The sequence below is a fragment of the Vipera berus genome (assembly GCF_964194415.1).
Source record: "Vipera berus genome assembly, chromosome: 2".
In the NCBI taxonomy this organism is placed as follows: Eukaryota; Metazoa; Chordata; class Lepidosauria; order Squamata; family Viperidae; genus Vipera; species Vipera berus.
This window is the reverse complement of record NC_138203.1, coordinates 49,889,679-49,903,476: the sequence shown is the minus strand read 5'-3', so window position 1 is coordinate 49,903,476 and position 13,798 is coordinate 49,889,679. Positions and strand designations below refer to the sequence as shown.

At 39.1% G+C, this 13,798-nt stretch overlaps 1 protein-coding gene across 2 annotated transcripts in view; it reads right to left on the bottom strand.

Moving 5' to 3' along the window:
• CAMK4 (calcium/calmodulin dependent protein kinase IV) overlaps positions 1–10,047 on the bottom strand; it is an 81,764-nt gene extending 71,717 nt beyond the window's left edge. For both annotated transcript variants that reach the window (XM_081316236.1, XM_081316237.1), the window contains exon 1: positions 9,818–10,047. In XM_081316236.1, the coding sequence (XP_081172362.1) occupies positions 9,818–10,029 (212 nt within the window). In that variant the 5' untranslated portion in view covers positions 10,030–10,047. The remainder of the gene's footprint in view (positions 1–9,817) is intronic.
• Positions 10,048–13,798: the final 3,751 nt, after the last annotated feature.

Genomic DNA, 13,798 nt, shown 5'->3' with positions numbered 1-13,798 from the left:
GTTCTCCTGCTTGAGCAGGGGGTTGGACTAGAAGACTTCCAAGGTCCCTTCCAAATCTAACATACTATTATTATGAGAGTTGGAGACAGGGATATGGTGAAAAGAGGCAAGATATGGGAAAAAGCTTGCAGTATCTGGGAAGCCTAAAGGCTGGAGATTCACCATTTCTGATAAATACAGTACAAATATTAACAAATAAACAAATAAATAACAAACAAATAAATGGTGCTTTTCAAAAAATGCTATAGGTTCTCTGCTCTAGGTTGAGTGATACTTCCATAAGTTCTGTGAAAATATCTTTCTAACAACATTAGTAGCTTCCATAAAGAAAGAGAACTCTTTCATACAACAGTTTTTAAAATTTGAATATTTCCAATATGATATCATGAATATATCTCTGAAGGTATCCAGTGACATTTAGTTGTCTTTAACAACAAGGCAAATAAAATCAGAAAAAACATCATAGTCAACTTGACTCCTACGTATCCATTAAGGCTCCAGTTCTCTTCAAATGTTGACTGATGAAGCTCCCCACTTTCTAGTGAGTAATAAGAGTGATATAAATGCGAAGGACACAAATAAAAAAATATATAAATCATTTTTATCCATTTATATTGATATCTGAGTAACAAAAATAAAGTTAGATGCAAATGTGGGGATTATAGCAAATCTGAAGATTATATCTGAAGAAGAGAAAGAAAAATACCCCTAATCTAGTGATCTCTGTTAGATCTGCATAAGCAAAGGAATAGTAAACCTTTCCACAGAAGTATAGGACAGATATTAGTACAGCATATTACCTGAATCCAATTGCCCAGCAGCTTTCTAAATTTTGTGCAGAAATCTGAATGACAAGCTACAGTATAGTTCTTGAAATTTTCTCAACCAAACAATCTTAAAGGAGGAGGCAGGGGCCTGTCTTCTTGGATATTTGCCCTGTTTACTAATATGACAAATACAGACACTGCCATATCTCCATTAAAAGAAAAATAGGGACTTTTATGTTATCTTTCAAAAGTGGGATCTTCACGGCTATTTACTTATGTCAGTTTCAACTTAATTCCCAATGAATTCAGATTCTTTGGGGAAAAGTGGAGGGACACCAATCCTTTTGGCCACATCTATAAGATTAATCAGAGCTTTGGTTTAATTAGTTCTGTGTGGTTCAATGCTCAGCTTTCAAAACAACATTTTGAAAGTGGCACTTTTAAACTTTGAGACTGGATCTCAGTGTAACAAGAGGAGATTTCTTTGGGTGAGTTCATTATTGGGGAAGAAAGGATTACCCCTTCCTGAATAGTAAAACCTTCCTAAACAGTGCAATCAGGCTTCCCAATCTTTAGTCTGGTACTCAGGCCACCATTTAGATCCTAGCTCAGAAAATGACCAACTGGTATGCTACACTGTTAAATATTTACTATTTTACTATGTGTATCCAGATGATGACAGTTTGCTAAATCTTCTGCATCCCGATTTTTCCCCGTTTTCCAAACTTTTAGAACCCTCTTCAAATCACTCCAGCATCCCCAGTTCCTGAACAGCCATCTATTTTTACTGCAAGAAAATATACCAGATCTTAACTTCAACATACCTTTGAGTAATGCTTCTGCCAATTTTATTATTTCTTGACCTCTCTGGGTAGATATTAAACAACGTGCTCAGCTGCTGTTTGATCATTATTTTTAAATTGTTCTACAATAAGCCAATTTCTTCCTTCTCCAAATATTTCCTGTGTAATTCTATTCAAGACTTGAATCTGTCCAATACTCCTTATGACTTAGAATCTGCCAGTTTGTAAGCCAATGTGAAACAATATGGCATAGCTTTATGACACGCATGTTGTTGCCAGGTGCAAAGTAACAGACCAAAGAAAAACTACAACACACAGGACTGAACGTAGCAAAAGTGTAGTGGAGCATAATCAAGTACAACTTAAGTGGCACTAGAAATGGATTAATCTACCAAGAGGCATTGATAGCTAATTATTTTGAATATCTGTAATTAGGTGCTTTGCGGGGAGGAGTTTAAGCTAAAAGCTTTCTGAACACCAAGTAGAGGGCTTGCACTGGAAGAATTTTGACTTTAGAAAATATACAGTAAACCATTCCTTTCTAAGATTTTCTCCACAAAGAAGGGAGATTGATATCTTAGTGTACCTCATACTTTTAAAGCTTTTTAACACATAGGCAAAAGATCACTGCATGATTATTATGACCATCTGCAGAGTGTAACTAAGATACCAAATGTTTTCTATTGCCTTCTTATTTTACAAAACACATACCTGTTAATTAGCCTCTTAAATTTAGTTCATCTTAATGTAAATTGTAAATTACATAACCATGAGTTAAATTAATGTAGCTGTTTAGGGGGGAAAAACATTGCATACAGACAGTTCCCCACCTCAAAAGCACTCATTTAAGTCTGTTTCAAGTGAATATTGTAGTATATGAATTTGAGCAAAGATGTATCATTTGAACAGTTCCCATTATCTCCAAGTTATTGAAGATAAAAATTGGTCTCCAGACTGAACTAAATAAAATAGCACAATGCATAATATCACTCAATTCAGCTCTAGGAAACATCTACTGTATAAACTAGTTAAATAGTTTTCTTCTGCATCAGTTGTAGGAATTTCTTCAACACATGGCTTTCACAAATAGTTTGAGTATTGCTGTACTAAGCTTAGTGATATTGATATATTAGGAATGTAGAAAAATAGGGAAGTCTTGTCATTAAGCAAAATGTATTGCTAATGTAGAAAAGAATTGTCCTATAAAAAAGAATGGGAAAACGTGAGTATAAACCTGAATGCAATTAAGTCAATTTCTGTTTTCAACATCTTCCAGGAAAGCAAATAAAGTTATTATTCATAGCTTTATATGTATGTGTCAATTATATCACTATTTCCAATGTCAAAATAGTCTATTAAAGATAACCAATACAATACACTTGAGCCGCTCAGTTCCTGACATATGGAAACAAGCTACTCAGCAAATAGACATTCTTATGATGCCAGAAGAACATCACACTCTATTTGCAAAAAGCAAAACAAAACAACACTACAGTTACTAGAGATTCACTGTTGAGAGGAAGCAAGATTAATAAAAACCTTTCCTAAACTGGTGTCTTCCAGAAGTGACACGCAACCCATTTAAAGCATTAGGTTAGGAAATAGTGTGTAAATGTTGCCAAAGTTTACTTATCTCTTGGAATAATAAACAAAATGTATGCGTGAGGAATTCTGGAAATTGAAGTCTACAGTTTTGAAGAGCCCTGCTCTAAAGGAAGGATTTCAACAATAATCAGATATTTATAACACATGGATATTCCAGAACAAAGGTTCTTAAATTGACCCAATTACCCCTTTCCTGGTCTTCAAAAATGTCATTACTCATACATACAAAAACTGAAACTCTTATTGTTTGGCAATCTTCAAGTGGATCCACCACTCACCAATTTAAGAACCATTAATATAAAAACAAATGGATGGACACTAGTCGGGAAAAAGGAGCTCTAGTATTCCTAGATGAAATACTAAAATTCTAGATGTATTTGAATCATGACTAGAAAGAAGAAACACAAAACTCTAATTCAATATTTATACTATATTGCTAAGTTTGTAAAGCCGCCCTGAGTCTTCGGAGAAGGGCGGGATATAAATGGAATTAAAAATAAAAAAAAATAAAAAATACGAATTTATACCATATTGGTAGAGTGCACTGCAAGCTATAACATCTGAAAATTCACCAAACTATTCATATCCACCAGTCTATAAAATGGATCTTTCCATCTGAAGAAAAGTTAGAACCCTTTATGATCCCAAATGTAATCAGGCAGCGATATCACAGATTTGCTTTTGGCATTTACAATGTAGATCACTCTCTTCTTGCCCAGAATAGAAAACTGCTGCAAGCATCACATCAGTTATAATCTGATACATACAAACATAGAAAGTCAAATAGGTATACATGGATTGGTTCACACACACCACCTGACATGTGTAAAAGAGAAAAACCTTAGAACAGGGGTGTCAAACTGCCAGCCCACAGGCCGGGTGCATCATAACAAAATGGCACCCACCCCATTGCCGGCAATGGAAAAAAAGTCAAGATACATTGCAAAACATCACGTGACATTGCAAGTTTGACACCCCTGCTCTAGAACAATTAATCCACCTTCTCTACACTGAAGCAATATAACAAAAATCAGCTAACTACAAATAATCTTTGAGCTTCTGCTGAACAGAAGACCCTACAATCGATATTTAAATTTTGATATTGGCTTGCTACTCTGTTCTTCTGAGGTAAAAGAAGTATTTCTTTTGTGTAAATTTTGGAGATGTCTTCCCAAATGCTATCTGTCTTCATACATGTATACCAGTGATTTCAAATATTTTGGTCTTAGGGTCCTTTACATTCTTAAAAATGATTTTTTTAAAAACCTCAAAGTTTTGGTTTATGTAGGTTAAATCTATCAATATTTACTATATTAGAAATTAAAAATTGAGCCATTCTAAAATATTTATTTTACTTTGCAGACCCTCTGAAAGGGCCTCAGGATCCCCAGGAATCCCCAGACCACATTTTGTGAACCATAGAGATGTATCAGTTTTTTAAGGGTATTACTGATTCTTGCTTGAATTATTGTGCTACCTTTTCTCAGTTATGTAGCAAATTGTACAGAGAGATGATTCTATCTGGTGAAGAGTTTAATCTTGAAAATATGCTCACCTTATAAATTTCATTTGAAAAATTAACAGTAAAAGAGTCTTGGCTATGTTATATAAAAGGGAATTTAGAAGAACTTAATGTAGGTTTTATTTTTGCATTAAACTCTAGTATTGCCATCCATAATCTTGAATCTTCCAAAACTGCTGGGCCTATTATTCTAGGATTCCCAGCTATGCTGCAAAAGACTGAACTATTACGTACAACTATACTTCAATAAGCTATATGAATGACTAGAGCAGAGGTCCCCAGCCTTTTGGGCACCAGGGACCGGTTACTTGGAGAGACGTTTTTCCACGGACCGGAGGTGTTTTGTGTGCTGCCTGGATCCCACAGATGGGGCTTCGCTTGTTTGTGTGGACCGGTTGCTGGCAGGCCGCAGACCGCTGCCGGTTCACAGACCAGGGGTTGGGAACCCCTGGACTAGAGGATAAACTCAAAATTAAACTTCTGTTAGACTTGCAACAATTGGAAAGTATTATTATAACATTTTGCCAAAAAAGATGAACCAAGAAATAATGTCATTCTAGAATAGCTGCATAAGATATATATATATATATGTATGCGGCATGCTGTTGTTTCTTTACTGCCATTCCCAGAACTCAGGGTTCTTTAAATATTAATATAATTCTATAAATATACACAATTAAATGGTGAGACCATGTAAAACATTAAACTATGGAATTTACTAATTTCATTCATCGAATTTTAATTTCACTTGAAAATTGTAAGATCAGCATAATGTTTCTTGTCTAGAAATATGAATGTATTGGAACAGTTCTTACCCAAATAGAAGACACTTTGTTACGATGTTGACCTATATCGCACAAAATTAGCAGATAAATTGCTAAATGGAGAACAGGCCAACTATTTTCTAAGTAATCGTTCGCAAACCTTATCCTTTGATAAGGAATGAGATGCTCTGCAACTTTCAATATGTTTCAAAAAGTTTTAATGTTTAAAATATTTCTATGCTACTATAACAGTGAGTTAGAAACAATTCTTGTCCTCAAAGTTAAAAATCATAACACACCAGTAACAGTTCTTTATTAATATGGAAAAAGAAGGCTTCAGCCCCATTCAGCAGCTATTAAATCTCCAGAAAAATATAAAGTATAACCAATTTATTTACCTATTTATGAAATGTCTATACTGCCCATCTCACCTAAGTGACTCTGGGTGGTTTGCAACAGCAATTTAGATTATTGTTGTTTACAATATTGTTTCCTTGATTTAAATTATTTTCAGTTTTCCCATCACTAAAATGCAAATAGAATTAATTTTTTCCAAACGCATCTAATTTAGTTATATATTATTTAAGCCATTGTTTACTTTTTCTTAAATTATTTCTAATTTTACAGCATCATGAATACCAATAGAATTTATTTTTGCCTAACTATATCACATGTTCATTTCATTTTTTTTAGCTAGAAAGAAGATGGCAAAATATAGCCTAGGCCTTGTTACCACTTATGGGATAGAGTCAATTAAGCAATTATATTCTGAGAGTATCTAAAGTTGATCCTTATCAAGCTGAAAGGAAGTACCACTATATGTACTATAAGATTCAGTTTTAGTTCCTGTGCTGTTCAAAATATATATAATATATTTTCCTGACTAGCAGAATGGATTAAAATATGATTATTCAGCCTACTGATGACACAAAAGAGGAGAGGGCATCAAACAACTGAAAGACAATATCAATATTCAGGAGAATTTTAATAGGCTGGTAAAACCCAGAAAAATGAATTTCAATAGGGACAAATGGAGCATCTTACATCTGGACAGGAAACATTTAAGGCATGGATAAAGGATAGGAAGACCATAATGGGTATTAGGAGATGCGAAAAAGATCTGAGTACTTTGGTGGATCACAAGCTGAACTTGAGCCAACAGTATAATACAAGCTATAAAAGAAGAAAATGCAGTCTTAGGCTGCATAAAAGCAGGGCTTTTTTTCTCATAGAACGCTCAGAACGGAGTTCCGGCACCTTTTTTGGATGGAACCTTGTAGGGTAGGCAAGGTGGCTTGTATGACATGTGTGAGTTCCGGCACCTTTTTCTTTTACAAAAAAAGCACTGCATAAAAGTATAATGTCATCACCCAAATAATTAATCATTCCTCTCTATTCTAGACGGTCAGACCATAACTAGATTATTGCATTCAGTTCTGGGCACCACATCTTAGGAAGGATATTGAAAAAGTGGAGCACGTCCAAAAGAGAGAAATAAGATGACAAAGAAGCTGGGAGGAAAAAATGATGAAGTTTGAGAAGTTGGGTATAGAAGAAAAGACTGTGTGGAGACATGATATCTGAAGGGCAGTCAGTCTGTTTAATTGAAAAGAATTCACTAGCCCCCAAGTAGGCTGTTCCATTATTGAACAGTGCTTACTGCTAGTGCATCCTTCCTGCTTTCTTATCATTTAACCCTATATTTTCTTATTTTGTCTTCTAAAACTACTCTGAGCAGTATAAATAATTTTGTCTTAGATTTTAATACCAACCAGATATTATAGATCTCCAAGTTTTTTTTAGAACATGTTATCACATGATACTTTATTTTTCATTCAGAGTCTTCACCATTCTCACTTCATTATTTTTGCACACCTGGTAGCATATATTATAGATCGATCATGCTCCGACTGAAATTCCTCTTTTTTAAATTGTTATTTATAAAAAATTCACATAAACATGTACTCATTCCCAAATCTGAATGAAGTTACCATACTAAAAGTGCACTATTATTTAAGGCTGGCTCTTTCATTGTTTCTTCCAGCTAAGTCAAATATTATTGCTTTTGTGGGTTTTCCACACTTAAGTGAAAATGTAGTCTTTGAAAAATTAAAATTTGAAGAGAACAGAGTTCAATATGTCTCATTTTTACAATAGCATTATTGAACTTTTAATTTAAAACAAATAATATTATTTATTAGGAACATGAGTGTGTGAATGAAGCCATCTGGTTTCCAGCTTTACATCTTTATCTGATTAAACTTTGATCTGAAAAGCCTTAGAAGCACAAAATGTTCAAAATCACTCTGTTAACATGCATGAAAATATTTTGTCAAGCCATAAGTATTCAACAGCTGTTACTGCTAAGTCATGAAGATCTTGAGATGGTATTTGCAAAACAGTTCTTTACATTTCAGAAGATGAGGCTGGAAGCTCAGCCTCTTCCCAGATAATGAGTGCTAGGCTGTTCCTTTCTCTGAAGCGGTGGGGACATCAGCCTATTATTCTTTCATTTTATTGTGTTAAGTGGTTATCTCCTTTTTCCTAACAACTACTGGCACAACCACAATATGTTTGCACTTAGGTTCAGTTTTCGGTGTTGTCTGGCTTATAAAACAATAAGTTTAACTGGATGAAATGTTGTCGATTACCCTAATTTGAATATACATGTATTTTTAAAACAGCATGCAGATTTGCATTTCCTATTAGACAAGTACAGATGGTGCACCTTTCAGTACTACCGCCCACTCATGTAAAGGAAGGGGCAACATTCACTGGGGAAGAATAACTGAACCATTTTCAGCTCCTTTTCCTTTCTTCCCACGCTGTTTTAGGGGGAGAATGGAAGGAAGGATCTCCAACAGCAGCACTGGAGAGGACTGTAAAGGAACCAGCCCAGGATATTCAACCGAGTCTGAATTGCTCTGCAAATCAGGCAAGTTCTCCGATGCCAGCAAATGCAAACAAGATGTCAGCGAACCATCCCCCTTTTGGACAGTGATGCTTATAAAGATTCTTACAGCCTTTTCTGCAGCCTTTCCGTCAACGTGCAATCTCTTTCAAGCCAAGGTCTGCTCAGTTGCTCTACAACTGCACCCTCTTCCCTCCACAACAGCTGCACGCCCACATCATTTTTTTCTTCTTACCCCCACCTTCTCCAGTCCGATGACCTTTAATCGGATTTAAATGGCATATTCCCCACCCCACACCCCACCCCCTTCCATATTACTGCCTTTGGCTATGCTACGTTTGGGAAATCCTGGAAGTTCTAGCCTCAGCATAGGTGCTGGTGATGACCTATAAAGCCCTAAATGGCAAGGGTCCGGGATATTTGAGGGAACACCTGCTGCCAGCATCAAGTTCCCTTCGTCCAGTGCGCTCCCACAGGGAGGGTCTCCTCAGGGTGCCCCCGGTTAAAGATTGCCGGCGGGTAACACCCAGGGGTAGGGCCTTCTCAGTGGGTGCGCCTGCCCTGTGGAACCAGCTGCCTGCGGAGCTTAGGACTGCCCCCAACCTCCGTTCATTCCGCCGGGACCTGAAGACCTGGCTCTTCGAGCTCTCTGGCCCAGGCTGAGAATTTTTTAATTTTAATTTTAACTGGGTTTTAATTTTCTCAGGGTTCTATTTAATGCTTTTTAATTTGTTTTAACGTTTGTATTGACTTTCTTTTAAATGCCCTGTAAACCGCCCTGAGTCCTTCGGGAAAGGGCGGTATATAAATCTAAATAAATAAATAAATAAAATAAATAAATATCCGGAGGGCGCCCGGTTGGAGACGGCTGCTCCAAGCCAAACTAGAATTCGCGCCACCCCGCTTCCGCTGCTGTCTAGGAATGTGGAAGGCATCGCGGAACAGCGCTCTCTCGCTCTCTCTCTCTCTCTGCCTCGACCGGTGCTCCCCCGCCCGCGCTCCCCTGCACTCTTCTCGGGGGGGGGGCGCCCCAACCTGCATTGCCCCCAAAGGGGCAGTCGCCCTGCACCACCGCCCCCCCCTCTCTCTCTCTTTTGCACGGGGGGTCGCTCAGCCGCACCGTTTTGTCTAGGCCAGGGGTCTTCAAACTTGGCCCTTTTATGACTTGTGGACTTCAACTCCCAGAATTCCTCAGCCAGCTTTGCTGGCTGAGGAATTCTGGGAGTTGAAGTCCACAAGTCATAAAAGGGCCAAGTTTGAAGACCCCTGGCTCTAGGCAGCCGCTCTGCGTAAAAAAAACACCCTCCGCCTTCAGCAGACCCAAGTCTGGCTAGCGCCAGCGAGCCCAACGATCCCGGCACCCGCAGCCAGACTCTCACCCTGCATCCCAGGAGCTTGCTCGATCCCGGGTTTTGCCTCCCCACGGAACCCCCTCGCCTCCTTACCGTCCCAGCTCCGACTCCAGGTCGTAATAATCCGTCAGGGTGTCCCTGTTGGAACCGTCGATCCAAAAATCCGGGCTAGCCGAGCCGGGGGCAGCACCTCCCAGCCGGCCCGAGGTAGGGGCAGAGGCGAGCGTGCCAGCGGCGCTGGGGGTGGCGGAGGCAGAAGGAGGCGACGAAGACGAGGAGGAGGAGGGCATGGTGACTTTGAGCATGCCGCGGTGGAGGCTCGGCGGCGGCGGCGGCGTTGGGGTCCGCCGGGACTCGCCGGCTCTGTTCAGAAGCTGCGAGGAAACGAGAGGACAAAGCGGCTAGCGGCGGCGGCGGCGGCGGCGGCTTCTCCGCTGCCACCCCCGCCTCCGGCTCTCTTCGAGCTGACGAGGGAAGCGGGAGAGGTGAGGGGGAGGAAGGAAACTCTCGCGGGCTGCCTGAGGAAGCCGAGCTGACAGCCAAACTTCTAGCCGGGGCGCAGCGGCAGAAGCAGCCAGCGAGCAAACCTCTCGGGCTGCAGGGAGGGCGCGCTCTCGGTCGGATGCGCGTGCGCGCGCCCGGGCACGCGCTCCCTTGTCTCTTCCAAACGCGCCCTGCGCGCAAAAGACGGTGCTGTACAGCAGCGTTTTCCAACCTTAGGAACTTGAAGATGCGTGGACTTCAACTCCCAGAATTCCCCAGCTGGCTGGGGAATTCTGGGAGTTGAAGTCCACGCATCTTCAAGTTCCTAAGGTTGGAAAACGCTGCTGTACAGTGTGGGATGGGATGGGATGGGGGGGCGAGCTGAGGAGTCTCCCCCCCCCTAAGGGAAGGCCCGGAGAAATTACCTCCGAGGCCAGAAATGGTCGCAACCGAGCCCGGAGAGAGCGGAAAGGACTCCAGAAATCACCTGGCGAGGGCAAGCTGCTACCCGAGGCAAGAGGGAGTTTTGCTCGCGGACAAACGTGTGCCGAAGGGTTGGACTTGTGAGATGCCAAATCCAGTGGCAGGATTCAGAGGGGGCTTCCGTCTTGGCAAAGCACCGGTTTTTCCTCCCTCTCCGAGGGTGTGTGTGTGTACGTGTGCGCGCGTGTAAGACACGGGCACCAGGAGAGGGAACCCAATTTGTGCTACCTCTATTTTTGCTGGGTCCTAATGCGTCCTGTTTTCCTTGCCAGAGAAGAGGAGAAAGGACCAAGACCAGCAGTTTGTTTCTAGCTTCTTCTAAACCAGGCTAATCCTGCCTATATGGTCCTTGAATTTTATGGTCCATTTGTGCTACTATTCCCGAACCCTTGTTATTTGTTTCAACAATAAAAGCAATCTGAGAACATCCTTGCTTTCCTTGATGGACTGAGGTTTCCCTATAACGCACTGCTAAGCATAGTTTAAGTTCTAGCGTGGGACATCTTGCTTCGTGCTTGAAATGCAACAGGATGCTTGGCATTCTAGAACTAATTATTGAACCAGCAGTAGACAGAAATATGTGCACTGGAGTTTTAGCACTGTTTAAAAAGTGCTAAAGGCATATCTTGTCCACTATCAAATTTGATATCAAACATCAAATTTTAAATTCAGTCTAAAGAAGGATTAGCAGATATCTGAATAGGCAAAGGAGAACATGGGCAATTAGAAAGGAGAATAAATGGGAGGTGGGAAGAAAGACTTAACTAGCTGATTAACTTTCTTGGCATCTGTGACAAAAATTGCAAAAAAAAAACAACCCAAAAAAAACCCTACCTAGGCCTACATGTATATAAAATTACTTTTTCCAGCATCAGAAAGACTGGTTTTTCAGTCACAATATTTTTCCAACATATCTTTATTTTTGAAAACTAGAAAGTAGCCATAAAATAGAATTGACTTCAACATTCTTTTCAAATTTTGCCATAGAAACATATAATGAGTCATGTGATCTAGAGTGATTGGAAGGGGTTGGACTAAATTGATTTCTAGAATCAAGTAATAAATTAAATAATGTAAATTGAAATGGTCAAGTCTGTTGATGGAAAAGGGAAAGAAACAATTTACAGAATCACAGTACAACTTTGGATGACCCGTGTTGAAATGCCCCCCCCAGATATTCAACAAGCCAGATAATGCTCGATTTTAAGGCTATGCCTTCTGATGGAGGATATAAGTACAAACAAGAGCACATGTCTTCCTTTTGTCCGGCATCCAGTAAACCTAGCATGGAGCTTCATAATTATTATGCTTATGCTAATGAAACTTATTTACAAACATTAATTGGCAGTATCCACTCTACATTCCAGGTAAAATAAAATAAAATAAATAAAATGACTTCATGTTCCACAAGGACCATTAGATTATTTTGGCATAAGACCATTTTGCATTATAGTTATCAAATACATTCATATTTTGCTGAGGTTGGATATAATCTCTCACTCGAGCACATGCACAAACACAAAAGGGGTTAATAGTGAAGTCAAAATAATAACAGAAACATTAATGCCTGTATCAATTCAACATAAAGCTTCAAGACAAGCTGAACCAGTTGAAAATTTACATTATCAGTAGCTAATAGCCATCATAGAATTAGTTCATAAAATTCATTAATACCTGCTGTAGGCAGGAAACTAACCTCAATTCAAATGTTTGTGGATGAAATAAAACTTTTTGATGAGTGGACGTCCCACATATTGTTTAGGGAATACATTTTAAATTAGGGTATTTCCCTATTCATTTAAGAGAAAGCTCAGACACTAACTTTTGTTGGAACTAGGGATAAAGCTGAACTGTATCAGAACATGATAAAATCCTGAATTTGTTACATTCAGGGCAACTCAGACTTATTCTAAATGAAGGCCAAATCTTATGGGTTATTTGCCTTTAGTTCAGCGTCAGGCACTCCTGGTGGTGAGCTCTGTTGAAACTGAGATTATGAACACAATAATGGCAATGCTAGAAATGAGTGCAATGTAATGTGGCTTCCATTACAGATGTCAACAACATTGTGCTTTGCTGAGAGACCAGAAACCCTGGGAACAAAAGTGGTGGGAGATTCTGCTGCCTGACCCATTATCCCACAATTAATGAACGCTGTTAACACAGCTCACCATTTCACTGCCGGCAACATATTTGGGTTGGAAAAAATGGACAAAATATTCGAGGATGGAAATATCTTCTGGGCAAATTACATTCTTAATAGAATAGCAGTAGGCAATGTGGTGTCACTATTGCTTCCTCCTGGTCTGCTAGCTCTCTGATTTTAACTCTTTAAAGTTCAAAAGATTAACTAGGGAAAGGGCATGTTTCCCATTTCCTAATTATTCCGAGTCATGTATTAGGATCATCAAACTCCTGCAGATAATCTTAAAAAGGGAGGCACTTGGTTACAGCCTTGTATTTAAATAACCTCATTTTGAGGAAACCTAGGAAAGGTCATGTATCTATACATTAAAAGTGTTTGTTATATTTTGCTATATTTACGATAATGTTCCCATTCCTTCCCAAGAGTGGGGTGTTTGTTTCTCAGGAGATTACCTCTTTATTTTTTCATGACTTTCCTTGTTGTCCCAGTTACTGCTTCTTTCTGCTAGATGTTGAACTTTTTTGTCTTCCTGTTGCTAGGTGATGTATTATTACCTCTTTCCTGTGACATGAAAGAGAAATATTAAATAACTAACTGCCAACTATCTTAATTAGTTATAACAATTCTACTTTTAATATAATTTTTTTTAAAAAAGTGTTCAGATGGGAAATAATTAGGAACAATTACATATAAGTATTATACTTAATTGAATAGTTCTGAGTAAAGGTAAATATTTCTTTGAGCACAGCTTGTCTTCTGGTGTTTTCATGGATACATCCATTTATGATTTTTGTGGGGCTATAATATAAAAGTGATGCATTGCTTCATTTTAAAAAGCTGGATTTTTCTTCAGGAACCCTTTTGAAGTACTAAACAGACCCAAGTGTACTTAGTTTCCATATTCAGTCAAGGTTAAACAGATATTGCCAAGTTAGAACTAATAGCAATACTATATTTTGTTG